This window comes from Cebidichthys violaceus, unplaced genomic scaffold, assembly GCF_023349555.1.
Source record: "Cebidichthys violaceus isolate CVI_PGR_0920_01 unplaced genomic scaffold, fCebVio1.0.p SCAF_4, whole genome shotgun sequence".
Taxonomy (NCBI): domain Eukaryota; kingdom Metazoa; phylum Chordata; class Actinopteri; order Perciformes; family Stichaeidae; genus Cebidichthys; species Cebidichthys violaceus.
The window spans coordinates 15,665,527-15,684,473 of record NW_027176594.1 but is presented as its reverse complement, the minus strand read 5'-3'; the positions used below and the strand labels follow the sequence as shown (position 1 = coordinate 15,684,473).

General features: G+C 42.5%; 1 protein-coding gene across 2 annotated transcripts in view; it reads right to left on the bottom strand.

Moving 5' to 3' along the window:
- Positions 1-297: 297 nt before the first annotated feature.
- Positions 298-18,947, bottom strand: part of rhbdl3 (rhomboid, veinlet-like 3 (Drosophila)) — a 50,224-nt gene continuing 31,574 nt past the window's right edge. For both annotated transcript variants that reach the window (XM_068727558.1, XM_068727559.1), the window contains 6 exons: positions 13,550-13,774; positions 13,104-13,252; positions 8,664-8,776; positions 3,214-3,314; positions 2,530-2,590; positions 298-1,625 (listed from right to left, as the gene is read on the bottom strand). In XM_068727558.1, coding sequence (XP_068583659.1) covers positions 1,354-1,625; positions 2,530-2,590; positions 3,214-3,314; positions 8,664-8,776; positions 13,104-13,252; positions 13,550-13,774 — 921 coding nt within the window. In that variant the 3' untranslated portion in view covers positions 298-1,353. The remainder of the gene's footprint in view (positions 1,626-2,529; positions 2,591-3,213; positions 3,315-8,663; positions 8,777-13,103; positions 13,253-13,549; positions 13,775-18,947) is intronic.

Sequence of the window (18,947 nt, the reverse complement as noted above, 5' to 3'; positions counted from 1 at the left end):
AAAAAAAAAAGTGGGTCTGTCCCCACTGCTGAATGTTTTATTAGTCTAATCCCACTTTAATTCACCACGTCTCAACGTCTTTGCTATTGTTAACCAATCACAAAAACAAAAATCACTGCAAATGCCCAGAAGGGACAACAAAATGACAAAAAGGGTGTGAGAGATCCATTACAGATCAGCAACATTTTCTGTTACATATGACCGACTCCTTAGGGACAAAGATTTGTTTTGCTTGCACAAAAGCAATTCCTGTCAGGGGATGTGCTCCCCCCCCCCCCCCCCCCCCCCCCCCCCACACACACACACACACACACACACACACACACACACTGCTTGTAGCAATGTTTTGGCATCATTTTTGAAAGCTTAAAAGTCTAAATGGCACTTCTGCTTCTTTTTTTTCTTCTTCTTACTAATCTGTACGCACAATAGTACAATTGTCCCACTACTTGCACACACAAAAAAGTCAAAAGACACAAGTTTGAAGTTCAAATAGTGCTGAACACAAATGAATCCTTCTCTGGGGAAGCGCCACATGCTGATGGAAACACTGAAAATCAACCCACACTTCCCTCAAAGGTAGATTCAACTTTTAAAGGTTGCTGTAGCCTATATACTCCATGCTTTCCCTACAAACACGGAGATGTTTAGCCATCCTGCTGTCTGTGTAATCTAAATCACTCATGCTTATGAGCTGCTTGTAATGACGACAAAACACCAACTAAGCCTAAATTCTCATATGACCTTATTCTTAATTTACTGACGATGCAGGGTGCAGGCAGATTACAGGATTTTCAGGAACTCTTCTGTCTGAAAACCAATTGCAACCGCAGGGTTTTACGGCTGTCAGCCCACATAAGAGACAACTGTGCAGAAATACTTTCATTGGGCTGACATCTCCATGAGAAGGCACCGTTGGATTGAGGAGGGAAGAGGCCGAGAAGGTGAAGCCATGTGGACAGGACTGTTCCTGCTTGTTTCTGTTGAGTTAGATTTGAGGCTTCTCATTTGTCATTGTGCTGGCAACTAAAGTCCCACCGACTGATGAGGACAAATGTCCAACAGAGATGTAGACAAAGAGCAAGAGAATATTAGCTAGCGTTGTAAGCGGAAACGATTGTGAGGCTCAACCAGAAAAGGGAACAAGTGGGCTGAAAAAGGTATGACGGGATCGACAGCAAGGGCTGCTCCATGTCAATGCATCCCTGCATCAGAGAGCTGGATGTAGGATGGGGGGGGGGGGGGGGAGCTGTCAGAAGACCCCACTGTGAGGCTCAGGCTGAGGTGACTCATCCAGCCAGGCGGTCATGAATAAAGGGGGATGCGGTGCGCAGTCTGCCTCTAACAAGAAAGTCAAGGCGGCGGGGGCAGTCGCACGTCGAGCAAGCTGTAGGCAAAGATGTTCCAGAAGACAGCGCAGAGCACGAACAAGGTGTAGACGCAGAAGAAGATCCAAAACAGGGACTGCTCCTGAAGCCGCTGCTCGTAGTTCTGCAGGACCACCACACCCAGCGTCAGGCCAACCACCACCCCTCCCAGGTGAGCAACGAAGCTGGGATTGGGGCACGGAGGAAAGGCCGGTGGATAGAACCGCAGCCACACCGCCCGACCAAACTCTACGCTCACTGTGAGCAGACAGAGGGAGGGGAGAGAAAAGACAATATTAGTAAGGTCTGCATACGGAGTTACAGACTACAACACACTCATGTATGTGATGAAACAATATATTTTATGAGGTAGAGGAATTAGACTTTTGTTTTGTTACCAACAACTATAAAGCGCCATTGAGCCAAGATTTTACAGGTCCCTGTTTGTGTTTCCACATACAGTGTTTCCATGCTGAGCTGCAGTGGAAGGATAATAACAGAAAAAAAGGAATTTTGTACTAAAAAGGCTCCAACTTACTTGAAGATATTCACAAGATTTTTCTCACTCAAACTGCCAAAATCTCATATTAAGTTCAAATAACCTTTGGCATTCATCTAATTTATTTCTGCAGTGTCTGTCTCGTTGTTGTGGGCACGTTGAAGTAGCTCACTCGCTGTCAAACATTGCGTAGTAAGTAAACAATCAAGTTTCAAGTCAAAATTTACTTGACTTTGTGCCAGGTTGCAATTCATTTTTGTTTAAATCTGTGATCTTGGAGGATAGCAACATACATAGAAGGTATCCTAGAAACTACAATAATGATCTTCTCCTCTTCACAGACATGTATCCACTACAGGTAAGGACGTAGAATCCCACACTGCCTTGCAAAGCGATTTGCTCGTGCCACATAGAAAATGAATAGGGGCGAGCTATGCATCACTATGCTCAGTTAGAAATCCTCCATATGCAAAACACTGCAAAGCCAGAAAGTTTAATATCACTGCCTTTGGAGCAAAATCACATTTCTCAGATAAGGAACCTTTGCTGCAGAATTAAAGTCTGTTGATGGAATAGTATAACAAGCAGATTAAAAGTCTTTTGTTGAAAAATTATTCTTAAAATGAGGTGAAAGGGGTGTGTGGTATCTTTATTGAGACTTACTGCAAACCAGAGCCATGGCCATCCGGAATAACTTAAACTGACACTTCATTCCCGACCAATTCTACAGAAAGACAGAGAAAGAGAGGATGGAGTAATTCAGAAGGTCCTTCTTTTTAAGTTCCGATGATAAAGACAAAACAAACTGTGCTAGAAGGTCAAGTCCTCCTCAGACACACACACATGCTGTCATGAAATGACATGAGATCTCGCCCAAGTCACGTCAAACTCTGAAAGCCCCAGAGACACTCTGACCCCCAATCTGTTCCTGCTGTGTTAGATAATGTGATTTCAGCTGAGAGGAGGAAGACAAACTCTTCCATCTCGACTCCAAGAATGATGTGGAGGATCTTGCAGGGTACATAATGAGGACCCTATTACACGTAACAGAGGTTCACCTTGAGCGCCTTTTGCCTAATGTGTCTGTGATGGGAGGTTTTGACCGAGCAGAGCAGATATGTCAAGAGAGGGCAGTGGCACCCGCTCACACACTTTCTGATCTTTGGGGGGAAAAAAAAGAAAAAAAAAAAAGAAAAACTGGAGGTGAGGAATGTATGGCATCTGTAGATAGAGCAGCACCTGCCGGGCCCCAAAACAGGCTGCTCTGCCGATGTGGCAATGCTCTGTAGTGACAGGACGACTGAGTGATGTGATAATCATCTACACATATCACGCAATAAAACTTACCATAACCACATTGGCCAAATGTGCTGAGACCAGAGCGTACACTCCCCCGGACGAGCCGACCACTGGAGCCGTCATGTCGGTGACGGACACCGCCAGAGACCCTGTAGTGACGATAAAGGAACATGCTTCAGCTAAATAAACAAATGAGGACGTTCTTGTATCATTCAAAAAAATCTATAATCTGTTCAAACTAGGAAAACTTAATTTGAAGATGAAGTTCATGTGATTTGAGGAGAGAATGTTTACTCAACTACACTAGATATGATTTTCCTGGCAGTCGGTCATTTTGGGGATAAATGCATTAATACACTAATACATATAGTTTAAACAAATGTTATATGCTACAATGCAAAACAATGGCAAATGATAAAGTGTGTTATTTGTTTATTTGAAATGTGCTATAATCTTGAGTCTGAACTTTCACTATTCAGGAATATTTTTTCTCTTAGAGAATCATGTTGGCAGACGCTGTGACTAACTGACTAATTTAAACAGTTTTTTGGTACAAGCTGCGACCATTTGTGCACTGAAAACATCTATTTTGAATGGCATAGAGGCTGCTTTGCAACTGGCTTTTTAATGTGGATGTATCATAAGTAGGTCTTCATGAATAGAGGCTTGCTCATACTGTACCAGCACACACTAGGATTTTATCCAAGACAAATGCATTCATACAAATTGGGCTGCTGCAAACAGGGAATTGCTCTGTTGAGCACCTTGGTACCAATTCATTGCGTGCACAAAAGATCCAATCAAGCATTCAAAAGTGTAAATGCGGGGACATTCAGAGACAGAGTCACCACGGGAAATGTGTTCTTACCACAGTGTATGTACAAGACACAGGATAAAGGAAAAACAGGAGATAGAGATGTGCTTAATTTTACTATCAAAATAGGCAAACACAAGCTCTTTTGTTCCATCTCTCTTTTGTGTATTTTCTTGCTCTCTCCATTGTTCATCCACTCAATCCACTCATTGCTCAGTATGTCTTTTCCTTCCCTTCTCTCCGTGGCATTGACCTGTGTACACTTTTGATGCTAATGAGACACGACTGCCCACGTCCACCCACGTCCACGGTCTTCCCACCTTCCTGCTCTCTCTCGCTTTCTCTCTCTATCTCTCTCTCTTTTTCTCAAATACAAATATACTTTATTTGCATATCACATAAATGCATGCATGTATATATATATATATATATATATATATATATATATATATATATATACTGTACATTAGACTTAACATATATACAGAATTTGGCACCACTGTCATTTGTTGTTTGTTTCAATAGGCAAGCGGCTCCCCAATTTGTCTTTTCTTATTTGCAGTTCTTTGTTGTGCTCTGTTTCTGTGGGCTCTGAAGATGTTTTTGCTGAATTTAAGATGTAGAATTTAGTTTGGAATGTGAGGTTCCATGTTTTATTACTGAGTTTACAAATAGAGCCTATTATCTGACTACCATATAATAAGATAGTAGGATGACCAAAAGCAAATTCTAAATGGTAGTATAGGTGTTCAGTACCTGCACGAATAGGTCTTTAAAATAAACCAACTATACTGAATCACCGCCGTCTCTGACCAAATCAGTAGCTTTTAGCAGTGAGATGCCACGACATAGTCAGTGAATAGGATTTGAATAAGCAAGGTGATTCCTGATTTCCACCTCTACATGTAGTAGTTGTAATGCTTATGTTCATGTCCACTTTTTCTAATGGCATACAATGTCTAAAAGGGTTGCTCAAATAGGGTTCAGAGGACAAGCCAAAGAACCCTGTATGGTTCTTGTTAGCACCTTTATTTCTAAGAATGTATTTACGGGACTGGGCAAAGCATTAAGGTGAAAGAACATACACAGACACATACACTGGTCCACATACACAAGCATACACATATGTATTACACTATATATTATACCTTACAGATATGCATAGAATCACAAAAACACACTCACTACACACACATCCACCACCAAGACAAGACACAAAAACAAGTGAAAGTGTATCCCCTTAAAGTTAGCTCTGAATGAGATTTTGAAGGGCTTTCATTTTGGAATGCTCCATCAGAATGTCCTGGTTCTCTCTGAGAACCAGGACATTCTTTCTGGATGAGGCATGGGGATACACAGAGGTTCATGTATTGGCCAATAACATAAGCTCAATTGTTCACACTAGGTAGGACACCTTGTAGTGTGCAGCTTGTGGCACTGTACTACTTTTGTTGCTTACATCCTTAGCATCAAGATGGAGGAAAACGTGCTTAAACTATTTCTTTACAGAGTTGCATCACCCATAAACGGCTGTGTGGTGTCTTTGGGTTTGATGAGCCTTCAGAACTAAAACGATGTCTCATGGATAAACCCATTTCAGTTCCAAATCAGTGTGCTGGCTTCCAACCCTGTGATTTTAAAGGAATATGCGACATGTGAAATGACAGGACTATGTTTCCTCCGTTTGTTCTTTGCCTAAAATGTGGCCCTCTCAGGTGTGTGAACCATAATGGCAGCACAGTGAGGGGGTGTAATGACAGCATCTGACTCACCAGGTCATTAAACAATGTTGAGTAATAATCAGCTAAATGATTACAAACACCAACCCACACATTCTCACATTAGCTTATACAATGTTTGCCTCTCTCTAACAGGAAAAATGGATTCAAGAAGAATCCTTTTCTCAAATTAAAAAATAAAATAATTGGTAGCCTCTTTAATTAATTCTGAATATCTTATTACCATCAATTTATTAGCATCAATATTAAAATATAGATCTATAGAAATATAGAACAGTAATATGCAGAGATTGCCACTCCCTAGATTAAACTATTTTAAAGCACTCTACATTGCTTCCTTCCTCTTCAAACACACACACACACACACACACACACAGGCATACAGACACTCAACCACCTGGTTCCTGTGTTTAGGAAGTGTAGCTGGCAGGATGACCTCCATCCCTGTAATTAACTTGATTTGATAACATTATTTTAGTTTGGTAGGTTCTGCTCATAATCCCTCAGGAGGCCCCAGGAGGCGAAAGTGGCACCTCATTTATCTTGGCTGTTCATCTAAACCGCAGACGAAGAACATGAGGGGGAACTGTAACGCACATCAGCACTCATAATTCAAAAAGTCAACAGTTCGTCTTTGAGTTGAGTTGACTGAATCTACAAAGTCATGGGCCAATAGTTCAGTCTGGGGTTGTTTGAGTTTGTGTGACTTTCCGTTCTCTTTATCACTTGTTGTTGTACACTTGTTCTTGCCTGTTGCTGTGCCTGTCTTGTACTCTTTGTACAGGCAGACCTTTGTTTACTTTGCTGTCAATAAGTGAGTACTTGTGTGTTTGCATGCAAGTCCACTGATTCCATTAAAGTGTCAGAGTTTGTGTTGGCCCTAGAGGGCCATCGACGTCTCTCTGAGTCATTACTTGGCCTCTGACCTCTGCCCTGACCCCTGTTATGTGCCAGCTGAGCCCCTTCTCTGTTCGCAATTGCTTGTTGTTCACACAATCTCATTGTGTAGCAAATTTAAAGTCATTGTCTATGTTGTAACTGATTGTTTACGTTGTCTACCACTTGTCAAAAAACGCTCCAGGATTATGCCAAACGGCTGAAATGGCATTAAATAATAGAGCATGTAAGAAATTGACACGGCGAAGTATGTTTTAACGGTGAACTCACTTACTGACTGTACTCATACTGTCTCTCTCTCTCTCTCTCTCTCTCTCTCTCTCTCTCTCTCTCTTAAATCATTAAATCATTCATTTTCCTATCTATCTATACTGTTTACTATCCAATAAAGTCGAAATGCCATAACAATTATCATACATAACTGCAGCCATAAAACATATGCCGCAAATATAATGACTAGCAAATATCAGCTTATCACAGAGAGAGTTGTGACTTTGGCTAAAGTCCTTCTGCTGCCAAAAAATGAAAAAAAAAAGCCAAGTCAGACACAACAAACCCAGCCATCACAGCCAAACACAACCAAAGCGTGCCTCTCCTCTTCCCCTGGCGGTCGATATCTAATTAAAACAGCAGACTTGTGTGTGTTTGTTTGTGTGTGTGTTGGTCTGTGTGCGTACATAAGTGTGTGTGAATTATGGCGCGTTTCCTCCTCATTTCAGTTTGAGGTTAACACTACAGGCCACCACAGCTGGTATCCCCAGGGTTTTTGTCACTGACCCCTGCACATGCGCGCGCACACACACACACACACACACACACACACACACACGCACACGCACACACAGATGGACACCCAGACATGGAGAGAGAGAAATAAAGACATCATTTTCATGAATATTGAACAAAATCGCACTGGCTGCAATAAATATCCCACAATAATCTCTGCTTTTTCCTACTATCTGTATCACACACACACACACACAACCCCCCACCCCCACCCCCATACACACACACACACACACGCATATATAATCACCACATACTCACTGCCACAAGGCATCACGTTTCCATCCCTGGAAATCTTTAAACACTCATCTCAAAAAGTAGCTCAATAATTCCACTCCAGTTACCTCGTACCTAAAAGTGTCGCCCCTGGGCACCAAAACAGCAAACAAATAAATGCCTAAACTGTTTGTTTTGGGGAAGGAAACCAACACATTGTGGAGTGGATGACTTTGTCAGTTTATTGATGCAGTAGCTCATGATCACACACGCACACGCACACAGAAATAGCAACTCACGGTTAGGTTAGGCAGTGAAAATGCATCAGTGCCTGAGGTTGATAGCGAAGTAGGAAGGGAGCGGTGACATTTCACTCATGTCTGTTTTTTTGGGTTTTTCTTTACTCATTTCTAGTTGCTCGCTCAGGTTTCTCCTAAATCCGACCCACCTCCACTCCTCTCTCATCTAGATGTTTTTTCATATCCTGTGCACCCTCTCCAAACCTTCTCAGCCTTATTAACACTTATGAATTCATCTACCCTCCTCCGTCTCTTCTCTCTCTTCACCCGCACCCCACACACTCCCCCTTCCTATTTCATTATTACTGTGTTTGTGTTCTTCCGACTGAGCTCCATTTGAGATGACTCTCTCTGCTCGGGCCTATTGTACATGGCCGTAGGGGGACGCGGGGGCTTTGATGGGACACTGACAACCCCCTGCATCCCAACACGTCTGGTAGGGAAACAGAAACACAAGGCCATCTGTCCTGAACATCCCACACACACACATACGCTAAATATTCTCATTGACCGGTATCCACCAACACACTGGCTGCAACACGATAGGCCGTTGAATGCGTGAAAAAACATGCAACAAGCAGATGGAACAACGGTGGAGTTGAAAAGGAAAACTCTATAGTGTGTGTGGGTTTGTCTCGGGGGTAGAGTGAGTGTGTAGAGGGAGGGACATGTATGCAGTGAATGGAGAAGGACTGAGATTGCAATTGTTGCATGTGTGTGTGTGTGTGTGTGGGACCACATGCCCACCTGCCAGCACACCACACACGTAGACCAGTCCAATCCGCAGGGCTCCGTGGACCATTTCTAGAGGGACTCCCACCAGCAGCTGCATGGCCATGTTCAGGCTCAGGTGTTCAATCCTGTAGAACACACACAGCCCAAGTGAGTCAGTGTTAAAATGTAATTCATAATAAATCAAGAAAAGGAGCCACAATAACAACATAAATGTAATAATAATATAAAATGTAATCAGAGATAAGGTGATATTTGTAGTTTTACTAATTTGGTGTTGTTGATTCTGATAATATTCTTATATACCTTATGAGTGAAATAAAGTGAAATACAATTTAATTCAATGAACAACATGAACTAATGTACCTCAATAGAGTGAAAAGCACCCGTAGAGTATTTTTCATTGTGCTCAAAGGAAGAGCCAAAGTTGACATCTTCAAAAGTCTTGTGTTGTCCAAACAACAATCCCAACATGTTTTACCACACACACAAAAAAGGCATAAAATCGTCGTTTGAGACTCGTTTGAGAAGCTGGAGGCGACGGATATTTGCCATTTTTGCTCGATTAAACAAATGAAATGACGCCGCTTCATTTTTAATTGATCAGTGCAGATAATAAATCTATTTCTCTGCATTACAGTACAGTAGCTAAATGTTTTCGAGTCGAGTTTCATATAGTCCCATTATATTGGAGAGAAGAACTGTACCTTTAGGCAACAGTCAGTTTAAAATTATTTTAAGTGATGAGAAAATTATCTTACACTCAGAGTCAATGACTGTAAGAGATTTTATAATAACACATTATCTGCTCCCTACAAAGACCCAATTATAATGCTTGCTTACGGACACACACACACACACACACACACACACACACACACACACACACACACACACACACACACACACACAGGACATCTGCTTCTACATCAAACCACACTTGTGTCCATCAACGGATAATCATCAACACACTACAGTGCACTCAAACATAACACATGTACACAGACAGAAACACACAGAGACACACAGTGCACACACACACGCACGCGCGCACGCACGCACGCACACACACACACACACACACACACACACACACAAACAATCATACCTACACACACAGATATGCACCCACACAATCACACAGACACACAGCACAACAAGAGTTCTGTGGTTGCTGCAAATTTACCCAAATCTGATTCCAGCATGTTTCACTGTGATGACTATAAGCAAGGGAAAACTTGTTTTCATCTCTCTCTCTCACACACACACACACACACACACACACACACACACGCACTTTGCCCTTCATGGCTAGAAAGTCCTTCCAGCCAAACCTCAGTCAGCAGCACAGACACATTCGGGTGTCACAGCAGCTAGCATAATCCATCCTTCCTTCTTTCTCTCTCGTCGTCATCATTGTCTCTCACTCGCTTCAATCACTCCTCTCCTGTTTTTCTGTCTAAGCCTGAAATATGCTGTCATTTCTGTTTCACATTGGTAAAAGAGAGATGACAGAACGAAAACGGGAGACAGAGACTCTCCATTATTCCTCCCCCCATTAATTCGACAGTTTGACAAACTGAACGGCTGAGCGCTGTGTGTTCTGTCCGTGTGGTCATTCAACAAACAGCTTCTACATCCTAGAAATGAATACAAGCCTTCCCCAAACAAACCAACACAGACAACTAAAACAAGACAAGGACAATAATGTATTTAGTTTGAAACAACCCAGCCATCTCAGCTACAATGCGGACAGAGGGGATCGTTCCAGTCATCACAAAGACAATGTGGGATATTGATTAGTTTGGAGAGGCCTGTCCAAATGCACAAGGACAACTCCACTCCAGATAACAGCGGCTATCTATTTCTATACTGCTAATGAGGCTGTGAGAGACGGGCTGCACTGTCAGGCAGATCTGTGGATACCCATGAGAGGTCCTATTGTGTCCAGATGACCACGGTCTTTCAGGGTGCTCAATAAAAGAGTTCACTGAACTAACTCAGTGAAACTTCTTTTTACGTCTCAGCTGCATCAAGCTGATGGAAAGATTGTGATGCACTCATACCGAGAGAAATATTTTGCCGTAAAATGTTTCGAAGCATGGGTAACTCTAGCAGGAAGTTAATCTTCCTGAAGTTTTCCTGGACTGCTATAGATACACCGTTTTTGTGTGTGATACACAGAGTGAAAGAGTGGTAAAAAAAAAAAGAGAGAGCGAGAGTCTGCATAATGCTCTGCTGTTTTTTATTTACACTCAGTGTTGAGAATTGGGAAGGATCAGTTCTACTAAGCTGTTGATAGGATTACATGGTTTGTAGACATGTGCAAGAGAGAGAAGTGTGTGTTTGCTTGTGTGTGTGTGTAAGAGAGAGAGAGAGAGAGAGAGAGAGAGAGAGAGAGAGAGAGAGAGAGAGAGAGAGAGAGAGAGAGAGAGAGAGAGGGTGAGAGGGAGAGTGTGTGTAGGCAAAGTGATATATATATATATATATATTGGCATCAGTCAGTCACAGAAGCTTTCCTGTTAAAGATTATAAGCACTGGGTACTGAATGGTAAACAGCCCAGTATTGTACTGGTGGATCGTGTCTATTCAATTGTCAAGCGAATTTTAAACAAACTTTTAAAATGTCGCAAATAAAAAATGTGAATAAGGTGTGTTTCCATCAAGGGGTTTGGAGCTAATGAACTTGATCTACAGTGTAGTCTGGTCACAAGTTGGCTTCAGAAATTTACTTCAAAATGCACGTAAAGATATGTGAATGGGGTGTCCTGGTTTTTAGTCCTTTCCGTGACCTTTGCTAAAGGTCTTTCCACACTCGCACTAATGATTTCTCTCAGTCTCTAGCAAATTATATCTAAATAAAGAAACAGGTCTGAATCTGGGAAGATTTGAACGCGGTTACTTTGGGTCTCTTGAAAAGCCTCAAAATCACAAAAAATATACATTTAATTAGAGAATATGTGAAGGAAAATATTTTTCTTGGATGTTAAAAAAAGTGGGGGTTGCTTATTGTGCCATTGGTACAACTCACACAAGCTGTCACACCGCCTTTGGCTTCCCTTATGAAGCTCCGTGCTCCTGATTTGACCCTGATTTATTACATGTACTTCACCTCCTCGTACAATACAGAGATATTGAGAAATGTGTCTTGATGTGCCTTCTAATGAAGGTCTCTCCCAGTGGCTCTGGTATCAGTATTAGCAAATGAGCCAAACCGGTTAAGCCGGCAAGCATAACGACCAATGTTCTTCTGGGCAATCACCCCAAAGGATCCAGTTTGAACCAGTAATGAAATGTTTAAACTGCCTGTATGTGATCTGCCTCACATATTTCTGAAGTTGTGTGCCTTAAACACAAACACCCTTTGATACAAACATTTCTAAAATCTGCTAGACCAAATTAAATCAAGGTGACTAAATGATTTAACCAAGAGGATGCGAAATGGCAATTTAGAGACTTATAAATGGTCATCATCATCATCTCAGTGTGGCATGTTCTTTCTCTAATCGTCAGGATTAAAAACCAAAATGTACACAATGACTTCTAAACCACAAATAATATGATTTTACTATTAGAAAGGTGTTGCTGATGTTTCCATGTCAGCAATAAATAAACCATTGCCATATAAAATTGGACACATCGCTGGACAAAAGATAATTCCCACAGGCTCTTTTTCTTTCTTTTTTTTACACCCAATTCCCCTGAGGACCGAAATCATTTCAATATGTTCCTGTGTAATCGGTGAACGTTAAACATCCCACCTTCCTTCTCCTTATCCTTCCATTCAGTCCTTATACGTCATCTTTTATCAACACTACCGTCGTTCCCTGGCACCTCCAGGTTATGCTAATTAAATTACCATTTTATTAGTTCTCACTATTGCCTGAGACTACATTTACCCAGAAGGTTAATTACATTTGGATGACCTGGCTTAAACTGAAAATAAAATAGTCTGTAGGAGTAGAGAGGAGAAGAGAGGAGAGGGGAGGAGAGGATGTAAGCTGAGGAAGTGTAATGGTAGGATTTATTAAATTGCAGTATATACACATTACAAGAATATTCCAAAAATACTTGCTTGTTTAGGAACTTGCTTATTTGTTTTGTAACTTCTTTCACTGAGTATTACGAAATGCATCCAAAGACAACTAGCCATCCCTCATCTCCTCTTCCTTATCTGCATTTCTCCCTCATGACTGAAAAGGATTTAATCGCATTCAGTTGGAGTGTTTTACTGGATATAAATTGCACTGTGTATTTTTGTTAATGACATTGTCGCGTAACAAGCTCTGGCTCACTGAATCTTTTAAATGTCACAAACCCAATCCATCCGAGGCCTCATAGATATGCAGTACCTCGAGTTTGTGTTTCGCTTTCAACATGATATTTCCCATTTCGATAGTGTCACACGCACAACCCTTGAATTAATTCCAGAAAACGCCGAGATGTGAACTCACCCAGTGTGCATGAAAATGTAGCTGAGGTATCTCCAGGCCTGGACTCGTAGCTGCGGGTGGTAAGGTAAGGGGCTCTTTAGGAAGGATGGGCTGGAGACCTGCAGGACCAAGCGGTCCAGCTGGAGCCCATAGTACATGAACACGGCTACCTGGGAGAACACACACAAATAAACACAGATTGTGTGATTTTCAGGGGGAGTGGAATCAATAAACGCACCACAATAAGCACAATGAAATAATGTGAAAAATGGACATCACATCATCATTTACATGCACAAAATTTGAGAATAATACATTTATTTTGTTGTGTGGCTTGCAGGCAGTTGGTAGGACTGTTTATTCCCTCACGCACACGCTCAAGTGCATACATGTGTACTCTGCAGCGTACCTTTAATCAGGCAAGCTTTAGAACACATATTGGTCTCACCCTCCCCAAAACAATGTACCTCAGCAATGGTAATAGTCAGGATGAGCCAGGGTGGGGGACAGAAGGTGTAGCTGTCGAAGTACCACTTGCGGTCGACCTCGCGGGGCAGCGTCTCGTAGGCGACGTGTCGGACCAGCCGTTGGGACAGCCCCAAGCCCGCCTCATCTCTGAGACTGCAGCCTTTCAGCTGCCTGCTCCCCTGCAGGATGGCCCTCCGGAAACTGTTGGAGCGCTTGTTGCTCATCTGGAGAAAAGAGGACGGAGGAGAGGAAGGTGAAGAAGGGGTATGACGGGTGGAAGAGGAGACAGGCAGAGAGAGAGAGAGGAGGAAGGCCAGAAAGGAAGAAAGAAGGAGGAGGTTTACTACCAATGGTTCAGCACGTTTTAACATGAATGATCATCCAGTTTTATTTAACATGTGAACTAAGGTACTTTATTAAATATATCCAATGTACAATGTACAAACAGAGTCTCAATGCATTCTGCGTACAGGCTACACACACACACACACACTCATCAGTCCAGCACGCTGATGGACCCCTTCCACCTCGCCATGGCAACAGAATGCCTGTAGCATCACCAAGCAACCACCAAACCCCTCCCTTAATCCCTCTCTGTCTATGAAGAGTTCATTTCCAAACATCTATCGGTTCATTTTTGATGGGCGGTGACCTCACAAGTCGTTCATCATTCAGAGAAGATCCCACCAGTCGTTATCAGTTTTTATTTTTAAACCTGACAAAATGACTTTTCTGCTCTCGTTTCAAGAGGGCTGCCATCTATTTTGATTTAGTGCTGCTGTTTTTAGAGCTCAGGTGTCACATTTTTCAAGCGGTGGCCTTCTCATTTTCAAACACACGTAAATACAGCGCAGCTACATGTAGGCAGTCTAAACACACACATGCGCACATTTTCAGTTGAACATACATACACAAAATTGACACAAATGTCCACAGTGAGGATTTGAAAGATGTTTTTTCTATTAGAAATCTCATGTTCAAATTGGAGGACCTCCCCTAGAGGACCAAGAGGTCAGTTATAGCTCCGATAGAGCATCCTTGACATTTAGAGGCAGAGGTAATCAGAGCCTCTATTCCTCATCCCGAAGCAAGGGTTGAAAATGTACTCGGCATACATGGAAATACAACCTTCATCCGAGTGCACCAACTATTATCTACACACGGATGGATTGCTGAACGGGCTTGACAGGCATAGGCCCAGGAGCCCAAAGTGTCAGGGGTCCCCCCCTGGCCTTCACCTGGATAATGAAGAGACTCAGAACAATCACAAAGATCACAAAGATGCGCAAAACAACTGCAAAGGCACACAAAATAACTACAAAAAGGGGCAAAACAACCACATAGGGACACAAAACCCCGCAAAAATTGCATAACAACTACAAAAAAACCAAACAACACATGAAGAGTAACCTATAAAGTCTGTGTGCCTTGCTCTTATGTAGGAGAGGTGGTGGGGTCTTTTGCATGTCTGTGCCCGGCGGTCCATTGTCTCGCAATCCGGCCAAGATCACACGCTTCATACAGTACCGTTTTCAAGCTGTTCCTCTTTGAGGGCCAACAATTGAGTAACAGTACAAGCTTTGTGCCTTTTACTACACTTGCTGTGTGTTTTACAATGTTCTCCATGACGATGCAATGACTCCGGTGCCACTCCACTCCCACAGATTCTTTCTTACTCTGCTCTGTTTGTGTCACACTCCATAACTCAACCCTACTACTGTGTTTGTGTCTCTCGGATTGCAGGAAGCCCAGATGTGTCAGTTGGCGGATGTTACTTTAAGGCAACACAGGTGAGTGATATTTTTTTTAGCAAGCACAGAGATTGGCAAAATAAATTAATGTAATGTGCTATAAAAAGTATTATAAAAAACACATATGGATATAACTACTGCAACTTCAAAAGCCACAACTTTAAAGTGTTGCCTGTGTTTTGAAGCTGCGATTGATGTTTATTCAACAGCAAACACAGAAATAAGATGACATTTTGGTTGGAAAATAGTGGAGATACTTATCTGTGAACACCAAGGTACACATCACAATTCATTTAAATTTGACAAAGTTGGAAGAAGAAAACACAGCCAGGAGAAAAGAGCGATAAGACGACAGATGTAAAATCAGAATATCAATAAAATCTCTGTATGAACGAACAGTTGGCTGATGGTTCTTCTGGTGCTGTTTAATGAGGCTTTAGTGTCTCCGCACAGATCACCGTTTGGAGATAAACGGCAGAAAAAAAGCCAATTATTTCAGCCTTTATGTTGGGCACAGAGAACTGTGGGAAAATGATTACGCGTTACCATGGCCACTTCTGGACCGTAAAGAGAGTGTGCACACACACACACACACACACACACACACACACACACACACACACACACACACACACAGACAGACAGACCTCCCCAAGGCAGCCGTGCTCCATAAAGACAGTCAATTCTTCGTGTGAAGTGACTGTCCTCTTTGTAGGACACAAAAGAAAGAATGGCGCCCTGCCTGTTTACCCACTGGCATGAGGAGAGGGGAGAAGGGAAAGGAAGAGGTGAAGGGGGCAAATGGGTGTTCGGCCAGCAAGAGACAATTTCACCGTTTGATTGATGGAAAACACAGCCAGAGGAGAAGGAGAGGGGAAAGAGACATAAACCAGAGACAGAGAGAGGGAGAAACAGAGGAGGACAGATGGAAGTAGAGGAAGAGGAAGAAGGCTGGAAAAGAAGGACCAACAAAAATGAAATTAAAGGGACTGTGTTGATAAGGGCATGTTGTTTCAGGTCCCAGTAAGATGCAATCCAGGGATTCCAGTTTGAGAAATAGGTCCATGAGTTACAATTATTTTATCTTTTGTCAATCGCCAGGTAAACATTAGAAACAAAGCATTCACTCTACAACGTAATCTATCAGGAATGTGTACTTGGACGTATTTGTTTGGCCAACGCAAAGACATGCCGGACTTCTTTCTCTCTTCTTCAACTTCTTTTTTTTTTTGGTATCCCCTGCCAACATGCAACAAAGAGGCCCCAGCCAGACTTGATGATGTTGAAACAGGAAAAGGGCTTCCACAAACTGTTGAAAGCAAACTATTGTCTAAAACATCATGCTGTAGCATTAAGATTTACTTTCATTGGTACTACGAAGGCCAAACCATGAAAAACAGGACCTAAAGGAGACCTAGAACCTTGCGGTTGTGTGCCTCCGCCAACCAATCATGTCTTGACTGGTTGTCAACATTTGGACATCTGTCCAAAATGTCATCACTTAATCATAGTATCCTATTAGATATTTGTGTATTTGTATGTCACATTCACGAGAAATGGATGGACAAATGGACAGAAGGAAGGACGGACACCCCGAAAACATAATGCCTCTGCACCGGCGTCAGCCGTTTTCAGTATTATAACTGTATCAGGTATACACACAGGATATACTGTATATGAGTGCAGCCGCAAGCACCGGCACTGATCCATCATGATCATTCCACAATTTCATCCCACTCTGGGTTAAACAGAGTGATTCAACCTGTTTGTAAATATTTGAGGAAGTATATATATATATTACTGAGCATATACTGGGTATATTACTGAGCCAGCTTCTACCAAGAACAGATGCAGTGCATTTTATGAGAGAGAGTCAGACAGCAGAAGATGGATGGACAGAAGGAGAAACGTAAAGCTTGTGCGAGAGAAGAGAGGCCGACGGAGAAGGTAAAGAGAGGGAGTGAGCCGCGATTTGAACGCTGACTGTGACGAAGCAGTGAGCAGGCAATTACTGACAATCACATTGATGGAAGAGCCGCGGCGTTAAGGGGAAATAGCGCAACAAATAAACCCCTCACAGTTTGTCTCCGTCTGTCCTCACCTCCTTCTCCACTTCTATTCTCCTTCTTTCCTTCCTTCTGTGAAGGCAGAAGAGCTGGAGAGATAGAGATGTACCAACAGAAACCAGGCACTGACAATTAACTTGCTGGAAGAATTATAACTCTCTCTCAAGCTCCCATATTGGCTTTGACTCCTTTGACCTTTAGAGACCATTAATGCCTGCCTCTTAGAAGGTCCATTATGTTGTTACATACCCTACATTCCTTGAGCTATTCACTTCATATTTACAAGCTTTTCACACTAGTGTGGGTTCACATTTACAGAAATCCTTCTAGATAACACCCAACAGTTAGCCTTGAATAACCGTCTCCTGAAACAGGTGAACACTCTTACTTTCGGCGTATAGGGCCAAATGTTTTTTACAATTATTTAAAAAATAAAAGAGAGCAGCTAATCATCACATTTCAGTAACCAGAACAAGCAAATCTTTGGCATTTTTGCTTGAAAAATGATTAACTAATCGATTCGACTAATAAAACTAATTGTATTTGCTCTTACTCATTCATTGCACAGTATATTACCATAATCATGAATACATGTCCCCACTTTATCCCCCCCCGTGTGTAGCTTCTGTTGTGGCTGCCTCTGTGAGTGTATAAACCAGTAAGGGGGTGGACACAATAGCGACTCAGCAAAACAAACACAAAAGTGAATGTACACACAGATGCCGGCACCCCATTCCTCTCTGTCCCACTTTCAGTTGCACGCCATGACCCACCGCCTGTCACGTGACATGAATGCACCAATTGGAAACTAGCAGCAAAAAGCCCTTTTGACATTTTTCCAAGCTTCCTACAGGGCTCATCCCTCACCCACTGTATCAGACAATAAGCAGCTCTGAGGAACGAGAGAGAGAGGGAGAGATGGGCGAACTCACACTCGCAGGCAACAATGAATTCCCTACAGCCTCTACAGACGCACACGCCCCTCACTGCCACCCAGTAGTTGGCGTGTAATCTGTGTCACACAACTACTCCCACTGCGATCCCACTCCACACTGTCCCGGGTCAGCGGTTCGGCCTCCCATCAGGAACAGCAGCAAGACAGCGGAAAACAGAAAATGAGCAGGTTATGAGGCAGCGAGCACAGCTGGAGATGCTTGAGTGAGACCATGGAGAAACAGCAGCAGGCCAAAGTTTGAAGGTGAAACTGAAAGTGGGGCAAGGTGAGCGTCAAGAGGGGAATTTATCGCCATACTGAGAGTCGTTTTTTTTTTTAGAAAGGCTCTCCACTTCTCAGCTGAGCTGATCTTGGAGTATGACTTTTAGGGCTGGATGTAAAAATGGAAAGGGGGAAAAAAAAAAAGTTTGATGTGTGACAGTAAAAAAACGAGTATAGATTCGGTGGACAGTGAAGTTTTTCCACAGGTGGGACTCAAACATGGTTTTGCAAGTCACAAATACGTTTCAGTTCTTGGCTATTATGTACTGAGTCAAGAAACTAGTCAAGACTACATTCTAAACTTTATGTTTCCGGTCATTAAAAAAGTCGTTATTCGCCCTTTAACAGTTCTAATGCCATTCAA